The sequence below is a fragment of the Stegodyphus dumicola genome, chromosome 2 (assembly GCF_044657685.1).
Source record: "Stegodyphus dumicola isolate Sdum_Otavi_A_Nest chromosome 2, ASM4465768v1".
NCBI lineage: Eukaryota > Metazoa > Arthropoda > Arachnida > Araneae > Eresidae > Stegodyphus > Stegodyphus dumicola.
This window is the reverse complement of record NC_140769.1, coordinates 17,842,777-17,866,552: the sequence shown is the minus strand read 5'-3', so window position 1 is coordinate 17,866,552 and position 23,776 is coordinate 17,842,777. Positions and strand designations below refer to the sequence as shown.

The 23,776-nt window shown below is 31.0% G+C and overlaps 1 protein-coding gene across 1 annotated transcript; it reads left to right on the top strand.

Annotated features, from left to right (window-relative positions):
- Positions 1 to 8,815: 8,815 nt before the first annotated feature.
- On the top strand, positions 8,816 to 23,061 carry LOC118196965 (RNA-binding protein 5-like). The gene has a single exon (XM_035368438.2). The coding sequence runs from the start codon at positions 9,149 to 9,151 to the stop codon at positions 11,732 to 11,734; it is 2,586 nt and encodes an 861-aa protein (XP_035224329.1). The 5' UTR covers positions 8,816 to 9,148; the 3' UTR covers positions 11,735 to 23,061.
- Positions 23,062 to 23,776: the final 715 nt, after the last annotated feature.

The following is a 23,776-nucleotide window of genomic DNA, read 5'->3' as shown; positions in this document are numbered from 1 at the left end:
CCTCCATGAAGGCATATTTTCCTTTAGGCATATAGCTCTTGCATTCCTTACCTTATTTAAAAAGATTAACCTGACCTATGTGCCTAATTACAAAGTATTTAAACATCCATAATTTTATATTTACACTCAGCCATCAAGTTTCAAACTTTTGACTCAAAACATGGGTTTGGATACATTCATTATGAAATTCAAATTTTTTAGTAAACATATTTTCGCGTAGCATTCAATACCTTCCTTGGCGATTATGCCCAGTTTAATATTTCTCTGATAATATAATAAATAACAACTTTCCATTTCACATTTAAACATTAATCTCATTGTCATCGGATCACAATCTTGATTTCCTTACTCTGCATAATATTGCTTCATTTTTTAAAACAGTTAAAACAACTAATTGATCTGAATTCACAAATGCATACATTATACAAGTAATTAAAAATATATAAATTATACAAATTTTCACACTTAATACTATTTAGATGTAAGGAAACTGAGGTTTAAAGAGTGTTATATTTTTCCGAAATTTTGACATTTTAAATGTATCTTAAGGTATTTTTCATTCTTTACGCATAACATGAACATTTTGCTAAAATCTATATTTTTGTTATCCAGTAGCTTGGAATTTCCTAAAACAAATTTATAATCAAAATCACTGTTGCAAGTTATTGAAAAATAACCAACACATAATTTTTACATAAATGCCACCAAACTGTACAAAGTACTATTATCCATCCAACAATTGAATATTTCTTTTATGTAGAAGTGTCCCCCTTTTCGATTTGTGTTGAACTGTCATGTGTGGAAAAAACACTATCAAAGAGCTCTGGATGTAAAAACAAAAAATACTGCCTCTGGAGACAGTAAGTGAAAATACATGCAAGATCGAAGTACTGTAGGCAGTTCAGGTAGAATGTTATAGCTAACATTCAACCTGAAATGGTCTTTACTAATATCTCAACTATGAACTAGCAATAAAAATGTTGCAAATTTACTAACTGTAGTCTACTACTATACTGTTATGTTACATAATCCTTAGCCATTGAAAGGCTCCTCAATGATAAAATCACAAATATCTGAATTATTAAGTAAACTGCAGCTATGGCTCTTACAGTTATTTTAAAATTAGATACTTCTATTTAAGCTTCATGTCTATTAATTTCATTTTAAAATCCAGGTTGATGTATGTTTTTTAAGACAAAACACAGAGCATCAATGATAATTCTGAGCACCTTGTTCTCCAGCTGTTACACAGACAGTCAATTCATTGGCAGCAACCATCCAGTAAGATGATGTACATAAAAACACGTTATTCATGGATTGATAAACCTCTTTATTTTAGTACTGAGTAGTGAATCATGTTTAGTTACAGAAAGAATTCTTATACTTTCTTTGTCAACCTTGTCCTTGACATATAATATACCTCTTTTAAAATGATAAATTATCAGAAATAATACTTAGGTATTATTAGCTTGACATTGTAAATATATTGAGAATAACATGATGAATATGAATGTCTAAAGTATTTATTTTTTCCAAAAAGTAACAGTTTTTTCAAAGACATTGACTTTAATTTTCTTGTTTTCACACTATTGTAATAACAATTTAATGCATTTGTCTCACATGCACGACTTAATGATATAATTAAAATACAGTACAGTCAGGATATATCGAAAAACAGTGCACTTCATTGCTCTTGTACAGATGATGAAATGTCAATAGTTTAATTCATAGTTGAAATGCCAGTTGTAACACCAACTTATCACATAGCTGATGCAACAGAATGTGCTCATATGTGTCGTAAATAAGCTTTTTAATACACTTTAACGCATAAGCTTAGTATAGGCAATAAAGAAATTTCAGGAACAAATAATAGACACTCTCTATCATGGTCCTGTGATTACCTGCTAAGAAATAAACTAGCATAACGTATATTTCCTCATTATTTGCACATGTTTTAGCAATAATTTACAGAAGATAGGCATGCTTAATTAACAACAATCATAGGTAATATTTCATTATTATTTAATGTATATAATTAATTTAATGTTTAATGTATAAAAAGAAATAAACTTTTTTAATGAAAAGTGCACTACTTAATAACTTTCATTAGCAAAAATTTTATTTTTTTATCTCCAAGCATAAATTAATTTTTTTAACAAACACCAATTTATTAACTGAATTGTATTTCACTGTAGATCAAATACAGATGTAATACAATTTCATCCATTCTCAACACATGACGCAAATTTCAAAACCACATTGTACTTCACGTAAATAAACAAAATTTCACGAAGTGCACGGCAGCATATGCGCAAATTGAGATGCGCACGGGAGGATCAGATCACGATCCCAAAAGTTGCCTTCTCTCCGCAGACGCTAGTGACGACTCTGTCCTCGAGGCTCGCGCGTCTGCCAACTCAACACAGCCTAAATATAATAGATCTGGGGGGTTACCAACCTCATTTGATTTTACAATGCCGTTCACTTGCCTTCCCAAAAGGGATTATTATCCCTTTTATGCAAGCTCACTTCAAAATGTCTTGCTCGGTCATATACCAACTTCGCGGAATTAATTGAAGCCCTCCTCAATTCTCTATTGAAAGAGAGAGAAAAGGAGGTTATTTCCTAAATCCATGCAATTCTCCTCCACAACTAACAATGATCAACTTTTCAGTCCCTCACTTTAATGTGCAAAGGGTGACACACAAAGAAGAAACTATGAATTACGAACAAATTACTTTCTTTTATACTCATATTATATTTTTGTAATAAAGAATGATGAGTCAGAACTTGTTTATGCTCCACAGGAATTAAAAAATTTTCAAGTTGCAACTTTTAGCTTCTATATGTTATTTTTGACAATTATTATATAAAGAAGAAATTTGGGAGTTAAGTAGTTAAAATCTTGCAAAGCGATAGTTAATGTACTAAAATATTATCTCCCAATTCTTGGAATTAAAAGTGATCAATTAATGTCAAAAACTAAATGGGAAAAATTTTAAATTAAACTGAGTTATTGTGTTTCTTAAAATTACCATCCATATTTACTGATGTAATTTTAAGAAGTGTAATAACCGAGTTTAATTTGAATTTCCTCCTATTTAGTTTCAACATTACTTGTCCACTTTTAACTTCACTTTGGAGGTAATGTTTAATATATCAATTTTGACGTATGTAAACCAGATAAATTAATGAACCTACAAAAAATTGATATATATTGTTACGGATTTGGTATTTAAATAGCTTAATGTTAGTTGAATTGTAAATTAAATGGTTTTATTTCCCGCGCAGTGCAGCGCGTGACGAATATTAAAAGAAAGCTAAGCCGGAAAATTGAAAATGCAAGAGCGCGTGCATGTAACATTTAATAAATATCTCTTTTTGATTTCGAGAAAGTACTAGAAAATTCTCGAGCGCGATTTTAAAATCTTATAAAAGGAGGAAAACCTCTCAGTTTGTAATAGTTGCTTAGTTTGTTGTTGTTTAGAAAACTGTTCTTGTTGATTGTAGCGAATTTGCGGATTAGCTTTCTTTAGCTGTGTTGAATTAAGTTCTTTTGAACGTTTGAGTAGTTAAAAGATAACTATTGTGAGATTTTGGAATACTGCACAAATTTTTGAGGAAATTTAAGCACATTTCTTGAGATAATAATAAATTTCTGTTCATTTTTCATCGGACTTGTGCATTCATTTCAAACGAACCCGTACGCACGAAACAATATTAAATCAACCTATCAAATAACGGATTTAAGAGAAGATACTACGGTACTAATAATAATTTGTAGCGCAGTTTATTTATTTATTTATTTATTTGTCTAGATAAATATTTATGAATTTTCTTAGATCTTAAATTTAAAATTCAACATTTTAAGTAAATAGTTCTAATCTAATTTTAAAATTCTTTTCATTGAATCCCAAAATTCGGCTTGTTAAACGGTTCTAAATTCATACAAATATTGTTATAATATATGTCATATTAAGCCGTTATTTACTTTTCCAACTTTTAATCACTGAACTTGAAGTTACTTAACTTTCTTACAGACCCCATATTATAAGAAATATAAGAAATGTTAAAAAATTTATTCTGTTTTCCAATACTTCTCTCACCGATATGCAATGAAACACATTTAATTTATAATTAAACACATACATGTTTAATTAATCATTATGAACATATATACAAAAAATTTCTAAATTCCTTCTATTCATCGCTTAAAATTTTTAATGTCCTGTTCACCCATTTCTTTTTAAACTTGCATTATATATTTCTTTTTGCTATACATTAGAATTTATATATTGTTGTATTGTATTCATCCAATTTGTATTTAAATGATAATTTTTAGAAAGTTCTGCATCATAACTCTAGTTAACAGAAGATGTTTGTAACGTCTTCGTGATGATGAATCGTTAGTATGCATCTTATTTTTCAGTTTAGGTTTAGGTTTCAATAAAACTATTTTTAATGAGAGATGACGCTGAGTTATTCTAATAATATCTCTAACTGTCGCTATTTATAATACAAGTTAAGGTGATTAATAGTATAGCTCATTTACAATTTTTATAAAAATTTTCAGCCATACCGGAAATAATAGCAAATGCTCCTAATATTTTGATTACATTTTCTTCTTCCTTTATATTTTTGTGATATAATGTTTCATGATAGCATAGAGATAAATATAATTCATTTACCAGATATGTAAATCTATATTCAGCACACTTTTGCGTTTACTAATATTGTACCTTCTATCTTCTTTAATATATTGTTAACACACAGCATCTCATAAGACTGATTTCAAGAGCTGAGCGTTCACCAGCGATCAAGCGGTAAAGTCATTAAACATTGGTAATTTGACCGAAGTTTCAAATTCAAGAGAATGATTTGGCTGCATGACAGTTTTCGTGGCTTTTCCTCATATGTACAAGCCAGTTTATCTTGAAAATTTGCTCTTACTAGTGACCGAATTGAAAACCGCTGTACGCTAGGTTCAATCGCAGGCGAACAAGTTGGCTGAGGCAGATATCCTTCGGGTACTTTGCCATAACATACAAACCAAGAGCTCTTTCTTTTGTGTGAATATGTAAATATTTTTACTTTTATCGGGTTGTGTGAGGACGATAGTAGAGTTCTTGAGTAGTCTACATAAAGGCTTTATAGTGAAATGAAATTTTAAAGTGCTAGGTTAAAAATCACTGTTAATTTCGAGAAATTGGTGTGTTAATTACTGAATCCATTGCATTCGTGATTTCTAACTTGTATATATTTGTTTCAGATATTAATTAGTAATGTGTCATTCATATTTTTTGTACTATGCTGAACTGCTTTAGTATTTAGGACTGAATCATTTTCCATTAGTTTGGCTAGTTATTGTTGCAAATATTTCAAAACTGCATATTTCAGAGAATTTCTATGTAAATTTGTTTATTACAGTGCAAAAATAGTGTGAATATGTAAATATTTTGAATATATAAATATATGTTATCGAGCTGTGTGAGGAAGATAATAGAGTTCTTGAGTAGTTTACATAAAGGCGTTATTGCGAATTTTAACGTGCTAGGTTAAAGTTACTGTTAGTATAGAGAAATTGGTATAACATTATTCAATCCATTGCATCGTTGATTTGTAATTTGCTTATATTTGTTTACATGAAATTTTTAATTATTTAATAATGTGTGATTACTGTTCACATTATTAAATAATTAAAAATTTCATGTAAACATTTTTGTACTGTGCTGAACTATTTTAGTGTTTTGTATTGAATCGTTTTCTATTAGTATCATTTATTAGTATGAGTAACTATTGCTGCAAATATTGAAAAATGCCTATTTCAGGGAAAATGTAAATTTGATTATTTCATTGCACCGGAGAGACAGCTACATTGGGAGGGTTCGCACGGTTTTTATCCGTGTAACTTTTGATATGTATGGTGGCTTATAAGTTAACCGCTTTCCTGTAGGTCAATAATCACAGGTATCTGCGGGAGGCCACCAGCGGCCGAGCACTGGTAGTCACTGAACACTGGTAGTTCGGTCCGAGGTTCGAATCCCGCTAACGGGCTGGCTGCATGGGTGTTTTCTTGGTTTTCCCCGTGTGTAACGTGTATACAAGTCAGTTTCCCTTAGAAAGTCCTCCACGAAGGCATCCCTTCCCTTAGGCAGATAGCCCTAGTGTGCTTTGCCATAATTAAAGACACCGTATGTCGGGCCTCCAGCGGCTGAGCGGTAAACTCTGAACACTGGTATTTCGGTCAGGGGTTAGAATCCCGGCGAATTTGCTGGCTCCATGGGCGTTTCCGTCGCTTCATTCATGCGTTATTTGCATACAAGCCAATTACTCTTCGAAAGCCTTCAGCGAAGGCGTCTCTCTTTTTAGGCAGATAGCCCTCTTATGCTTAAGTAAAGAAACTAAACAATTTGTTATGTATATTTCTTTTATAACAAAAATGGCACATAAAGAATTTCTTTCTATAAAATGGATTTTACATTTTATCTCAACCCTACCTATTTCTATGTTTATTAAAAAAAATTGAAATTTGTTAGAGAAACTTAAAGAAAATAAGTGAGGGCGGCAGTTTTAAGTTTTTGCCCCGCCTAAGAAAAATGTTGAGTCCGGCGCTAGATTCTCCATTAGCCACTGCATGGAAAAAGAGGAATGCCCCGTGGGAAAAAAAATGTAAGGGAAACTAGCTCGTATCTATGTTACACACGGGGAAAATCTCGGAAATGCTCATACACCCAGCACATTCCCATATACTTGACCCTCGGACCGAACTACTAGTGCTCAGCGGCTTTTATTGCTCAGCGGCTTTTATTGCTCAGCCACTCATGGGGCCATTGCATACAAAATATTGGCTATTGCGGAAAGGAAATATTCTGAAAAGATTATACAGAATATGGGCTATCACTGAGAATATTCGTGCTTCCTGTCTTGTTTTTCATACTTCCTATTTCACAAGTCATTTTAAGTTCTTATCTACTTTAACGCTATTAAAATCTCACGAAATTAGTAACAAAAATTAAAATTTTACTCTGCAAACCTTTTATTCTGCAAATAAGTGCATGTGATCTGCGGTTTGATTTTCGGTTGCCAGAATCGTGAGAGTTGATAAACGCCTCCTGGCTCACCGATGATCGTAGATTTTTTATTAATATGTTTTAATTTGCTGAAACTTCGATCTGAACAGGTTGAAGTCTTCGTGATTCGTCCTCAAACAGTTCATCAGATTGCTTTTTGTACTTTGGAATTTTTTCTTTCTCAGAATAGATTCAACTGCAATTTTTTCGGCCCTTATACTTAAGTGCAAGTTGGCCTTGGCCTGCCTTACGGAAATCGGCGTAAAATAAGGCTCCTATATAGAGGCTTAGAGGAGCCTTAGCGTAAAATGCTGGTACATGAGCTGATTGTGCGCATGCGCCAACGTGGGTGGTGTGAATAGCGTCTTAGCTATTCGCACCGTCGGTGCGATTAGCCACTGCGGCGGAGGATATATGCAGTCATGTTTTTTAAAGGGTAATACCCTTTAGAATCTCACCGTAAGCGGAATTTCGGCAGGGTCTAACTTTTTACTTCTTCCGTAAAGTTATTTTTTCATGTTAGCTGAAATTTGTTTTCTCTGTTTGGTTTTATTTCTGGCTCGTTTTCTATATTCCGCTTTTCTTCCTTTCAGCGCGCAGATGGTTTCTTTTAATCTAAATGAAATTCGCTATGAATTGCCTTAATTTGAATAACTAAGAATTCATGTAATTACACTGGACAGTCGCATCTCGCTAAATATAGTGCGGGTTATCATATCTTAAAAAAAAAAAAAAAAAAAAAAAAAAAAAAAAGAGTACAAAAGAGACCTGAAAACTAAAAAATAACCATAAAAATAATAAATCTAACTTTAAAATCCAAAATACGCTCCACTGTTCCGAGTCAAATCAAAAGTGAGCCTAAGTTGCCGACTGACTGCAAAAAAACTAAATGCCTTGTTTCATTTTGAAGACAAAATGATGGTGTCTTGTATATGCTCGACAAATATTAATTTGAATTCTTTCATTTGTCTAGGATTCCCCAACGTTGATTATTTTGGGTTAGCTCTTAGAAAATAGCTTCAATGCTTCTCCATTTCCCAGCAGACGTTGCTATGGAAATCAGGCGACTTCTTCAATAAGCTATCGTTCTATTTCTCATTGAATACACCCCGCCCAGACAGGAAACGATAGAGGGACTTCAGACGATCCTGATAGGGTCAGTCTGATTCTATCAGTGACTTTAAAAGGGATCTTAGTATTTAATTATGAATATTCTTAAAAGAGGTTTTTAAACTTGGCCTTAAAACTAGTGTTAGTTGTGAATTGAAATGTGAAAATGAGAAATATGATTGCAATAATATGAAATTTTTTAGTAAACCTGTAGGTTTAAATTACATGATTTCCCTTCTTACAAAATTTCTGTAGCACGAAAAACATTAATAACATCTTAAATTATGTTGTAGCAAAGATACATACTGTTATTTTGAAAGTTTCAAAATTGAACTTTGAGAAAAATGAGTATCAATTTAAGTTCATGTCATGCCGATTAAAAAAAAAAAAAAAGAGTACTACAGTGTCTATGTTTTCTAAATTTTGAAGAATTCTTAATCAATATTATGTATAATTTGAAGTTTTCAGGTAGCAGGTGTTCAATTTTTCAATTTTACATTACAGATATCGTAAGGGAAATAAATAGGAATATGGGAAAATGAATGGTAATTACTTATAAAGCCAGATCTGATGTTTATATAATTATTTTTGTTATTATTTCATCCGATTAGACGAATTTGGCACGAAATCGAAATCAACCGTGACCGTAGTATCTGAGTTCTTGATTCCCTGTGTTTTGTAAATATTTTGACTGTGTCAAGATGTGCATTAACGTTTACTTTAGCTATGTATTTAATTCTAACCGCATGTATGAATCATTTGTAAACGAATATTAAAGTGGAGATGTTTTCTGTACATACTAACAAGCGAGAAAGAAAAAGAAGAAAATTGTCTATGTAAATAGGCTTAGTTAAGTTGGGAATAAATCTCAAATTCAGTGTTCCATAAATGTGATTGTTATTCTTCCCACACGGAGTGTGAGTATATTACATGTAATTTTTTAAGAAAAGTACTTTTTTCAGAATATAATGGATATCAACTATTTGAACGAATCTTCTCTTCCTCCGCCTCCAGGAGTCGATCTTGACGACCAACGCCGTTATCAGAATTTCGATAATCGAACGCGGAACTCATCAAGGGACTATGATAGAGATCGACCTCGTCATGATCGAAACCGAGATTCAAGGCATGATCGTGAGAGTTATGGCAGATCTGGATCGTTTGCCGACGATCATCGAGGCTATCATGAAGGTTCGGGATATCGGGATTCCAAAGAAACGGGGGATTCTTTCCACGGCAGGAACAAAGATTATGAGAGTAGATATAACAGACGAAGTTATAGAGACAGAAGTCGTGACCGTGAGAGGGAACGTCCAAAAGACCGTTCAAGAGATCGTGACAGAGATCGAGACCGAGATCGAGATAGGGACAGAGACTGGGAGAGAGAAAAACATAGGGAACGCGATTTCAGGGATGAAATTCCGCATAGTACTATAATGGTTAAAGGAATGGCTCCTCATGTTACAGAAGATGACGTCCGAAATGAAATAAGTCGTTACTCGTTGTATCCGAAAGATGTTATTGTAATGAGAAGGAAAAACACGGGTGAGTCGAGAGGAATTGCGTATGTAGAGTTTAGAATGTTATCTGATGCAGTCAGATGGAAAGAGCTTACTCAGGGTGTTTTATATTTTGGGCAAGCACGAGCAACTCTTCATTATTTTGTACCTAAAGATGCACCTGGTCCAGATCGTTTATTAAATAAAGTAGATTGGACGTGCATAAATTGTGGACTAAATAATTTTCGTAAACGAAATTTCTGTTTTAAGTGTAACACTCCTCGAGAAGAAGCAGAGTTGAACAATATTGGTGGTGAAGGACATGAAGAAGTGAGCCTTTCTGCATCAAGCACATTACTTTTCAGAAATCTGGACATTCTCACCACTGAAGAAAGAGTTCTATCTATGCTTGGACAGATAACAGTTTTGCCAATAAAAAATCTAAAAGTTGCTAAGGATTCTCTAACAAATACTTCTCGAGGTTTTGCATATGTGGAACTTCATTCCATTTCTGAAGCTATGCAATTACATGATTTATTGGTATCCATGGCGGGAAACTTTTTTGTAGATGGACGACGAGTCACAGTTTCATATTCTCGGCGTTCACTGAGTTCTATGAACAGTGTAGGTAGTGCAAATGTAGCCAGTGCGGCCCAGGCTGCTGCTCAATGGACAAACCAAGATGCAGTATACGGAGTTAACAAAAATATGTTTTCGGATTCAGTCATTCGTGAGAGGCAAATGGAATCTGGTCAGGATCCAAATGCAGGAAATACAGATGACTATCAGAAATATTCTACACCTGATGTACAATCATATGTGTATGATGAAACCTCTGGATATTATTATGATTCTAGTACTGGTTTCTATTATGATCCCAATTCTCAATACTATTATAATTCAATAACACGGCAATATTTATATTGGGATGCTGAAAAGCAAACATATATGTCAGTGCCAGCATCTGACAGTAGTACTGCTACAACTTCAGCAGTAATTGAAGCTCCTGCTACTAAAGTAGAGCCTACAACTGATGTTATAATTTCAAGTCCACCTGTCATAGCTCATGCACCTGTGCTTACAATAAAAAAAGACACAGATCAAGAGAAGCCAAAAGAAAAGGCAAATTCTCAGGATAAAGTTAAGATAGCTAAAAAAGTTGCCAAAGATATGGAAAAATGGGCTAAAACCTTAAACCAAAAGAAAGAAAATGCTAAGACTGCAAATGTAAGCCATGTTTTTAACCAACCTGTTTCTGAAACAGCTCTTGCAGCAGCTGCCGATCCTATTTATAGTAGCATAGACAGGAAGAAATTGGATGAAACTGTTGTTGAAACATCAAAAACTGTAGCAAAGAGTTCAGAAAATGGAAAATTTTTATTTTCAGCTTCTTCAAGTAAAGAAAAATCTTCCACTGGCTTGGTAGCTGCATATGGAGGTGAAAGTGATTCAGAAGCAGAAGTGGATTTACAAGATGAAGGTACAAAGGCCTTAGATTTATTAAAACATGAAGAGTCAAAACTTATTGACTGGACCAAATTAGCTTGCCTTCTGTGTAAAAGACAGTTTCCTTCTAAAGAAGTTCTTACAAAACATATACAGCTATCTGATTTGCACAAACAAAATGTTGACATGTTAAAATTAACAAAATTGTCTCCAAGACAGTTGCAGGAATTAGAAAAGAAAGAGATAGGTTATAGAGATCGGGCCAAAGAAAGGCGAGAAAAATTTGGCCAACCAGATGTTCCACCTCCTAGCCGACTAAAAACAAAGTATTTGAAAGAACGAAAAGAAGCATTTGTTCCAGTAGAAGAACCACCTGAAGCCCTTGGTAGTGATAACATTGGCAATAAAATGCTCAAAGCTATGGGATGGACAGAAGGCCAAGGCCTAGGTAAATCAGGACAAGGTATGTCAGGTATCATTGAAGTGCAGAGACGGGTGAAATCTGCAGGTCTTGGAATGAAAGGTGCATCATTTGGAGCAAGTGCCAGTGACTCGTACAAAGATGCAGTTCGGAAAGCTATGCAAGCAAGATATAATGAAATTGCATGATGATTGGTATATAATCATGACTAAAGTGTTCCATTTTACAGAATCTTTTTTCATGAACAAAATTTTTTGAAGGAAAAGTGGTCTGTTTCATTGAATTATTTCGTGCATATGTGTTCAAATAATTATATTTTAAGATAGTGTTTTCTATTTTAAACTTAATGCTTGTTACCCAAAAATATAAATCACAGAATATTATTTTTTTGAAATTTATCACATTTAAAGCAATTATGAAAAATAGTCTTTGCTGATGATTGTGTTAATGTTTAGAAGAGCATTTAACAAATATTTATTTTGAAACCTTATTCATATTTTTAAAGATATTGATTGGAATTGTATTAAAGCCTTTTTGCTCTAAGAAGCATTTAGTTGCAATAATTCTGACTTATACCAAAATCACTGTACATATTCTTACTCATAATAATAAAAAACTTATGCTGTACTACTGAAAATTATGTCTTGAATTAATATTTCATGAAAGCATCTTAAAGGATATTTTTCTTTAGTGGCAGTTTTAAATTTTTGTGTGTGACATTTGAAAAGTAACTGAAGAGAGTGTTGAAGTTTTAAAATGCTTGTTTCATAATAAATTGTGTTAAGTGACGTATTATTTTGTTGTCTTCTGTATGTTTTTCTTCATAAAAACTTCTAAACGTTATACAGTGAAAATTGTTTAACATGAAACTGAGGGGACTGAAATATTTTTTTTGTGTTAAAGGATATTGGGAAAATATATATATATATTCAACAAAATTAAGTTTATTAGAATACATTGTATTTACATACATGCATGTATTTAATCAAAAAATCAATGAAGCAAAAACATCCACAAGAACTTAATTTAATACAAAATTTTCAAGTTTTTTGAAAAACAAAACATTTATTGAGTTTTTGGAAAAAGATCTGATATTTTTCTTTGCATTGTCTTTTTTAGCAAAAAATTTCAACAAATTTTTCGATGTCCATTTTGTTATTCATTTCACCACTGGAATGTGCGTGCAAATAACTGCTCATACTTTTCATGATGTTCCTCACTTTGGATGACATGGAAACAGGAGCTGCATTATTCATTTCATTTTCATGGTTGGAATCTGCATCGATATTTTTTTAGCTGTGAGCAAATTCCAAAATGGCTTTGTCTGACATAATTGGTGCTGTACACATATTATCGTCATGTAATGCAACTAATTCTTCCTTTGATACAGTAGCACAGTCTAATAATACAGAAACTTTCTCAAACGGTTCAAGATCCTCCTTCTCCATTTCTTCCAAAGCCACCTGATAAGATGTTTTTGTGTGGCGGCGTTTGTAGGGGTGGAGGTTGAAAGTAGCTTAGATAAACAAAATTAGCTCTTGTCATAGGCTGTTTCGAGGGTATTTCAAAGCCGAGTTAGCCAGCCTTTTTTCTACGTAATATGTGAAGTCATCTCTCTTTTATTTCACACCTCTCTTAAATCTCACCTGCACGGCTGATGTGTTCCGTATTTTGTTCATTCCCAGAAGGGAAATATTTTCGCGTTAAGCCGTTTCGTTTCGTGTTAAAAGAAACAAAATACACGAAAATATATAGTATGTCGGGTCCGTTGTATTATTTCGTCTTAACCAATATTTTGTCCTAAGCGTTTTGTGTTAAACGTATTTCACTGTATTTTTATTTATTATGTGATAAAATGATATAATAAATTAAACAGCAGTGTTTCAAAATATTCTTGATTGTACCTGTAGGACTTGTTTCATTAGGTATGTTTTACATAAAAATTAAACATTGCATAATTAGTTCTGATGTAAATTTATTTGATTTAACACTTTTTTGTGAGAATATATCATATTTTGCAGAGAAAAAGCATACAAACAAAAATTTTTCTTCTGCAATGTTATTTTATGTAAGTATTAAATAATGTTGATTATTATTTAAAGGGAATACGTTATAAAGTAAAAGTGTTTTCTTTGAGATTGAATTGTAAGTATAATGTTAAAATGATAATAAGAATAATCAAATAATTCTGATATGGATTCTAAAATACAATAAGAATGCAGTAAACTAAATTTCTACGTGCAATTTACTGGATTCTCAACATAGTTTATTTTGTTTAATAGAAAAGTAATTTTTTTAAAAAAGTATTTGTTAAAGTAATTTTTTTCCTTTCTTTGAAAGTACCAAAGCTTTTTGTACTTTATGATCAAATTTTTGGTTCAAAATTAAAAAGAACTTTGTATAGAGAAGGCAACTAAAATATTTGCAGGTTGGTAGTTGTCTTTGTAAGTGCACCAATAATTTATAAGGAACTAATGTTTGTGTATGAAAAGCTTCAAATATAGTTTATCTGTGTATTGTTAGTTGTAATAATGGGGATTAAAAACTGTATACTAACAGAAATAATTAAACTGCCTTATTTAAAGGGAGGGGAATCAAGTTTAAGAAAGCAATGATATATAAAGTTTGGTTATTTTCTCGAAGGGCTTGGAGACATAATAAATTATTATATATATATGTGTATATTTTCACATATACTTTTTTCAGTTGCATGTTTTATTAAGTTAAATATTATTAAAATGTATAATTTGTTCAATAATTATTTTTTTGGCTAAAGTGCAGAATCGCCCACTTATTTGATTGGCGTTTGGCGCTTTTTACAAGAGTAAGAAAAATTGGATTTTTATCAATTTTCTTTGACTTTTTAAGTGAAAATAGGTCAATGTGTACATGGATAAAGTCAAAAGAGTGCACAATGCCATTTTTGTGCAATTCTGGGATTTTTTTTAAGTGAAAAAAGGTCAATGTGTACATGGATACCGAGAATGTGCAATTCTTAAAAACGTGCCAAGCAGTGGGTTCTGCACTTTGCCCATTTTTTTTTTCAATATGGCTATAAATATATAAAAATTTTACTGGTACATTTCATTGTTTATTTTGCATAGTTTCTTAAATGAATACTCCACAAGTGTATGTCAGGTATTATATTCTATAAATAAAATATTTTTAATCCAGCTATTAATTTCTAGATGTTATATGAATGAAACTACCCTAAATTATTAAGTATTTAATTTTCTTTTTCTTCTGCTGCTTCCTTCCTTTTTCTTTTGCTTCGTTTTTTTTTCCATCTTCCTTTCTCCCCCCCTCCACAATCGAGTAACATAATATTATTCTGAATTGTAAAGACATTTGTTTTAAAATGTGTAATTTAAATAATAGTTGCTGAAAACAAATAGAATTTTTTGGAATAGAATTGGAGACTGGACTCATTTACTGAGTGCTTGATATATTGTCTCAGTTAAATGGATATATTATATTAATTGCCGTATAGTGTATGACAAGAATAATCTTTATTATAATGTCAGAAATATGTGAAATTATTAGTGTATAATCTGAGTGTGAATTTTAATATGAATAGATGAATTCTGTAATAAAGGTAACTTTCAGTTAGTATGATATGAATCGTAGAGACTGGAGTAAATAATTGGTGTAATGGGGGGGGGATATTTTTATTGGAATGCATTCATAATGGTAACATTTTTATTACAAGTTCTTCAAGAAAGCAACCTTCACAAGGATCCTATGTCATAAAAGCGCTAAGCATGTTTATTCAATTTTACCACTTTTGGCTTAGACAGCATCCTTCACAAGAGTTCCTTGGCATAAAGGTGCCCATTATATTATGAAGAATTGTTTGTAATTTCACAAGGATGAATTAAAAAAAAAACATCTTCATAAAGGCATTTATGTTAAATGCTTTTATACAGGGGCACTCTTTTGAAGGTTGTTATCTGAACAAAACATGGTTATTGTGGAGTTGAGTTATCCATGTTAATAATGAGATGAAAAACTTTTTCTAAGCTAAGGTGCCTCTATGAAGCGGAATTGTTTTTGTTTACCTGTGGAATATAAGGTCTTCATCATTTTAATGAAAAGTATTGAATGTAATTTATCTTAAAATGAAATTATTAATCATTTCTATGAATAGCTAATTATGTACAGTAAACCCTTGCCAAGCATGGGGAGTACATCATTAATACATTGTGCTTATGGCAAAATTGCATTCTGCAAAGAACTTGCTATGCAGACAACATGATAGGTATAATTCAGATGAAGAAAGTATGTATAAGTTAAACAAACCTAAATGTTGTTATTAATAAAAAAGAAAAAAGGAAACAAATGTTGATTGAAAAGGTTTTCATTACTGCTTAATAAGTATGTGATGCAATTTTTTAAAAAGCTCGTCATTTTTGCTTGAAACAAGGACTGATATAACTCTAAAAGTTTCATGGTAAAAAATGCTGAGGTTTTCAGTACCTGTCATAAAGTGTTAGTCAATCTTACTTGCAAAATCCGACAGTTTTTGTGCCTCTTCTAATAATTTGTTTAAGGTCCTAAATTTTCTTTATTATCATTGTTTTCATGCCTGCTGGTATTAAAATATTCATTATTTCTTGATTAATTCTTTGACGTCTTCTTCCATACCTCAGATTTCTTTCTTATTACTTGCTTTTGCGAGTTTGTTAGATTTCTTTGGCTTTATTTTAACTTCTGGCCAGAGCTTATGCAAACAAGCATTCAGTGTTAATGGATGAATGTTGAATTGTGTATGAAAAAGCTTCTAGTTTTGAGAAAATTAAATGAAAAACACGAATATGCACAAGTACAAAATCGTAGTCTGCACTTGGCAAGAATTTACTGTACTTGAAAATGTTCGTGGAAGATGAACTTTTATTTATGGGTCTGGAGAACAAGTCATATTATTGCATGTAAAATGATAACCATGTCATGTAATGTTAATTGCTGAGTTTATAAGGCAATATTTTTTTTATCTTTAAAGATAATGTAAACAAAAAAATATTCAGATTTTCCAATAAGGAAAGATCAATAAATTATTTAATGAATTTTTGCTTTTTTTTAAAGACACATTTACATATAATGGCAATTACATTTGGAGGAGTATAAGAGAAAGAGGAATTCACAATATTGTTTTTATAATATTATTTTAGTATATTTCTCATATTATTTCATAATATTATTTTAGTATATTTCTCAATTATTGATTAATTTTTTGGGGTATGAGGATTGCTGTAACAATTGCTGGTAACATTTGCATATTATTAGTGACAAGTTTTCTTTTTTGAAATTTGCTACTTTATTTCATTATCATCGTCAAATGAATTTTATACTTAAGATTAACCTGTTATTTTTATTTGATTAATATTAAAAAAGTATAATAAAAATACTGTATTACTTTTTTATTAAAAATAGTTAAGTTAGACTTCTGATTCAGTATCATGAAAATATTTGGTATTAAAATAAATAAATAAAAACTGCGGTCATCTGCACCCCTGCTGAAATGTCACAAATTCATTGGCAGTTTTGGAGAGCATTCATAAATTCAATGGCAACTAATTTTTTGCCAAGCGTGAAAGATAACAGCCATTTCAAAATGGCAATGCCCTAAAAATTCCATATAAAAGCAATCAATTAATAAATTAAACTAAGAAACATCACTAATAAAGCACTTACCTATTTCAAGGAATCTTTCTTTCTTTCTTTCTTTTTTTTTTTTTTTTTGTACTGGCATCTGTAAATTTCAGTGTTGTCCACTATCTGAAACAAATATGCTACATGTATATCTGAGTTGCCTTATAAATACTCATAACATGAGACTTGCATGGGTTGCCATGTAACTATTTTGGTGATATACTGCTTTGGCTCATGATCACTTTTTAATGACTTTTTGACAGGGCTGCAGATAATCTGAAAGTACCAAAAACTGTAATGCTACAAGTTCTTTTGCTTAAATCCATTTTTGTTTTAAGTAATATGTGAAAGATGAACATAAATTGACATTTTAGCTTAATTAATGTTTCATATTAGATTCACACCAAATCTGATATTGTTTTTCCCAAATGGGATAAAATTTTTATGACACTTACAGTATGTTTTGGTAAAAATTCATGGTTAAAAACAACAGTGCATGAACATTTATCATGTTATCTCTTAATAATTGTATTAATGTTGGAGGCTGATATTTTGATTGCACTGCGCGATGCTTATTTATCTTAGATTTAGAATGAGTATTTTCTATGTCAGAGAATTTGTGATGTATGTATTTATTGCAGTTAATATTTCTTCATGCTCAAGTATAACTTAGGTTAATATCAATCTCTATAAATGGATATTTAAATTTTAAAATATTGAATGCTTCTTTACAAAATACAATATGTATTGTAATTTATTACTTTATTTTTATAATAATGATATGTTTAATCTTCTATTAAGAGGATAAGGTACTTACGATTATTAATATCATCTCAGGAAGGTGTCAAAATATGTTGAAGGTTTGTCTGGCAATCATTATATATGCATCTTTTGCTGAATCATGCTTTACTTTTCTGTTAATGAGGTACTACTTTGCATCAAACGTAAACATTGTCTTGAAATCTAAATAAATGGGAACAGTTCTATCAATCTGTAAAGCCTTATGAAAAAAGAAAAACTTGTAATAATAGTAATATATAATATAATATATATAATGTTTAATATATGTAATTCCAAATTTGTGTGCAGTACTGAATTTGTGCATTGCAATTTTCTGATTTTTTTAAGTAAAAAAACAGACTATAGTGTACATGGGAAGAACTTGCTCTTCCCATGTGTACATCAGTCTGTTTTCACTTAAACATTAGAGAATTGCATAAATTTGGCATTATGCACATTTGGCTACCACATTTATAACACATAATGTAAACACAACATTAACAGGCCACCACATTTGGTGACTGCTGTCCCATTAGTAGTACTTTTTATGTGCAAATAAAGAGTATTATATTAAAAAAAAATATATAATTATTTCACAATAGTTTTCACACTTTTAACCATACATTAGTCATATCTATATATGGTGACTTTTCCTGTTATAAGGCAACAATTTTTAATTTGGCAACAAAGCCTTTCTGATATGATGCTATTTTTGGGAAGTATTGAGAATAATTTCAATATATGTTATGCTATCTGATCATTGAAATAGTATGTTTTGATCTATGATTTATTATTGCCTGAAGATTTTTTTAAAAATAATTTTTATTTTGCTACTGAGATGTTTTTTCATTTATACAAATGAAGAAGAGGAGGATCAGAGGCTTAACAGAGAAGACCAATAAAAGGCACTATCTGTTGAGTGCAGTTTTATAACTACAGTAGGGTTATGATATGGCATTGTTGGAAGTTTATTGCTTATAGAAAGAACTCGCTTTCATGATGATATTGTGTAAAAATATATTATATATATTAAAAAAGTATGTTTCAGATTTTTCTTTAAGCTTCTTGCATATTTGGCCTAAAAAAAATAATTTAACTCAAAACTGGCATTGTAATTGTAACTGGCAAAGTAATTGGCATTACTTTGGATGTATAGATACAAATTAATATTGGATTTTTTTATGACTTATAAAGACAGTATTCTTGCTTATCCGAAGCTCGAAGTATATCTGCAGCATTATATTGAATGTACAAATTAATTCAGGTCTTTTTTTTTTTTTTTTTAATAAATTTGTTTATTTGTAAAAGTTAAAGCACATAAGAGTTTTAAACATAATCTATGCATTTCCTATGTGTTTGTTCCATCTGTCAGGCAATCTACCAAACTCCTTTTTGAAAAAGAAGATTGTGGTTTTAGTCGCTAATAATTTTTTTAAACTTTTCTGGCTGAACAGATGATGATGAAGTTAGTGAAGCAAGAACCTAAAACAGCTAAATTTATTAAACTGAGCTTTGTGAGAGATACAGCCAAGCAATCTGACTTTTTACTTTGCTTTTGTTACAAGAAGTTGAGTATAATCATGCAAGAGTATCATCTATCTCATACAGTTGCCAGTATAATTCTCTTCTGTTCAGTTTTGCCAATCAGATGCTTCAGTTGCTCATTGTAAAGCTCATAAGTTAATTTTATTGGATTGTATAACATATAGTTTAGTAATTTATTCATGAATATCCAAATGTACAGGAGTATATTGTTTTGACATGAATACTGGTCTTTGCAATTGCTGTTAATAGTTCAGTAGGAAAAGTCACTATTTTCTTCTTTTAATGGGTCAAGTACCTTTAAATAAAGCAAAAAATCCAAACTCCTGAACTGTACATAAAATGTTTTTGTATAACAATTTTATACAAATATGTATTTATGCAGGACAGAAAAGTTAACTTATAAGTATATTTATATCTCTCTCTGTATTTATTTATTTTAGCAAATCTTAAGCAGGGAACAGCTGAATTCATTTTGTGAAGGTTGTTACTAAAGTGTGGGAGATGACGAAACTTGTGTTCTATGAATTATCGATCAGCTTTTGGGTGGCAAAGTAATTTTTTTACAAGAACTTGATTTTTTTACAGTAAATTCCCCAAAATGGACTACATTAGAATAGAATGTATGACGAAGAATTGTATGGGGATAGTTTGTCAAATTATTCTTGCAAGGATAAGCTTACTGATGCGGGTACGTTTTTCTGATAAAAAATTTCAAGCATTTTTGATTAAAGTCTGAATTCAGATGATTCTAATTTTGAAAAATGGTCATCAGCAGACAATCCATCGATCTTGGAAGAGTTTTTAGGCTGCTTAGAAATAAATACAGAAAACATTCTGGATAATGTAGCATATATAGTGCATATGCTACACTAAAATATCGAATTTATCACCGAAAGCACCATGGAAAAGGAAAACTTGAGGGAGTAAAACTGCATTAGTATATTGTTGGTCATAGTCCCAGTTGCATAGGGATTTGCAGTCATTGATCATGATGCTGGCTCATATCATGATACTGCATCTTGGATCTCAGTCCTTTCCTGGATATTTTCTAGACAATAAGCAGTACCATTCTCATGTCAAGTCAGTTGGCATCTTACATGCTCATGGCAGATTGAAGCAACTCTCATCTGGGAACATTATGGAAGTTCCCAGATGAGTTCCCAGTCATGTTTAGTCCAATTGCAATGGTCATGGCACCATATCAAATGGTCAGTATGATGCTGTAAGAACAGTGAGATATACACAACAGATTGGTGGGCACATAGTCCTCTTTCTCCCAAACTTCCGCCTACAGTTTTTTGGGAGATCCATTGTTCTGTAGCAGGAAGAAAATCAATCCCTACCAGATGAGCTGTGATTTTTGCTGGTCCAGTTTCTCTTTCTTGTGTTTTATTTTTTCACTAAAAGTTTGTTTTTTATGTTTACAAACTTTTAAATATTCTTTTCATATTTCCTTATTAATATTAAGAAAATAATGTGCATTTACAGGGTTTGAAGGTGTTCTTATCTATATCTTGAAAGCAATGTGTAAAATAAGTAATGTATGTTTACAGGGTTTGAAGGTAATCGTGCATATTCGCAAAACTATTATTTTGTTTTTTTACATTTTACATATGATATCTATGAAACTATTTTTCAGAATTAAAAAAAATTTTGACCCACTATATGATTATAAAATGAGTAACTATTTTGCTTTTCGCATAAAAATTTTATTTATTACCTTTAATTCTATATTATAAAATAATGGGTTTGAAGTTTCAAAACAAAAAAAATATTGTTTTATAGAAAAATATAATTTAATTATTTTTAAAGTAGGTCATTTTAATTACACATTGTTTCTCTTATTTGGGAAAAAAAGCAGTCAAAAATAGTGGTTTGTTTATTGATGATGCTGCACACAAATCATATTATAGCTTTATATTGATGACAAAGAAGGTTTTTTTATTTAAAATAATTTTAATACCTGAAACATAAAGAAAATATATATTTGGTTCATAATCATGAATCATTTATTATTCATAAAGATATTGGGCTTTAAGATGTGTATATTTTTGTCATATTTTGACATTTTTAAAGGTACTTAAACTAGTAAGTTAACTATATAATATCCATTTATTACTAGTCGTTAGTTGTATAGAGAACCTTTTTTAAAAATTTTGACAGCAGCAACAGTGTGTACCTCACTTTCACTTCCTTGTCTGAGCATGAATAGAATGCATAATGGATGTATTAGTTAGATGGCACTTGTAAAGCTTGAGTTGGCAAATATATTTTTGTAATAGCTGATACAGTGCACTTTTTTCTTTTGCACCCAAAATTTTGTATGTGCTGTGAGCCACATTTTCTCAGAATGGGTGAAGTGCTCAACTTGGTCATTGAAAAGATATTTAAGGGAAGGGGCACAATTCTTAGAGGCAGCAAGAGCATATTAAGGACAAGTGGTTTTGAAAAATTTGATTGCCTGAACATTGATTAATGTTAAAAAAGTCTTCTGAGATAAAAATATTAGTGATACTTTACAAAATGTGTATCAAATCAATAATTAGACCCTTCATGTGCATTTATTCAAGTTCTTAGTTTATTGCACAGAAACGTACAAAACACAAGTTACAATCTGTATAACAAAGGAAAACCATGGGTCTGTAGTTTCTGGAATATCCATCATTCTCAAGATGCATGCTGTTTCACCTTGAACACCAAGTTCTTGCAAAAACAGTGTGCATATAGTGGCAAGAATCTAGTTTTAACTATTAATATTGTAAATTTTGTATTTAATCATTATCACTTTATATCCACATTTTCTGAAGAAGTTTAATAAACTGTGTGATGCAAAACAAGTACAATAAATAAATTATCTAAGAATTTCACTGACAATTTAGAGATCACGATCAGAAGGATATGTAATGTATCATTGTTCCAAGAAGAGGGAAACTGAATAAATCTGATGGGAACATTGGATAAAAAAATAGGTCAGGAAATGATGTTATAAGCCATAGATAGTATCATAGAAAATCATTTTTTTTTTTTAGCCTCAAAAAGAGCAGTTTTGAACCAGGTTTAACCATAGCATTTGATGAAAAGTCATTAGAAGTTCTGTGAGAAATTTTGAAGTTTATTTTTCATGTATGGGTTACTTGAATCATGGATGGTTGTTTCACATATTTGGCAAATGGTAATGGTAAAGATCTGAAAAATGGTGCTTAAAAATATTCCATCTCTGTAAATAAATAAATAATAATAAAATACAATTTTTGATAAGCTTGCTTATCAGGCAATATAGCTGTTAGAAGTTCAGCTCTGGAATTCTTTAAAAATATTATCTCCTATAGTTGAAATTCTCAGAAGTCATTTCTTATAGATAGTCTGTGAGCAACATTATAATTTCCATTTTATAGTTTAGAATCCTAAATCTTGATTTAGTGGGGGGAAAAAAAAAAAAAAAACTGTATGATTTGGATAAAGTTACAACTGATGAATTATCAAGGCCATGAATTAATGTATATTAACAGCACTGGTAAATAAATTTATTGCAGAATTTTTATTGAAATTTCATTACTAATTTTAAATTATAGTTTTTTAAATTGTATAAGTTACTTTAAATATTTTTTATTTCAAGTTTGTATTTCTCACATTATTTTAACTTGGAAAAGAAAAATTACATTTATATTTTTAAAAGTTACTTTTAGTTAATAAGTAGATGGAAATTTTCCCGTAAATTTTGCCTTGTATATTATTTTGCATGTACATGTCTAATTATTTTTAGGGCTAAGTTACTATGTATTGGGTGATTATAATTTAAGTTCTTATAATTTCTTCTATTAATGTATATTTCAGCGAACTTCATATACAAATTATTGAGTTTAAGAAGGAAGATAATTGTTGCAGGGTCAGATTTTTGACATCAAACTGGAATGTGCTTTTAATGAATGACAAATACATATTCAGAACGGCAGAACTTTATTTCATTTACAACAAGCCTGATATGTATGGTGTCAGCATGGATGACTTGTCAGACTTGGTTATGACAATATGAAGAACAGCTGCACGAAGCGATTTCTGGTTTATATTATATGCAGAATTCGTACATTTCCTTGGTAAACATGATCTTTCTTATAAAATTCCATACATATTCTTTCTTTTTCTGAATACACGATGATTAATGTAGACAGTTTTCCTAGCAAGGTTGCTCCTGTTTTATTTAGAAGCAGACTTTTCTTAATTTGCATGAAGTTTTGGCTCATAATCGCCACCTAGTG

Bases quoted from the DNA above. Each gene is read 5' to 3' on its own strand.
- LOC118196965 (XM_035368438.2), top strand. From the start codon at position 9,149: ATGGATATCAACTATTTGAACGAATCTTCTCTTCCTCCGCCTCCAGGA.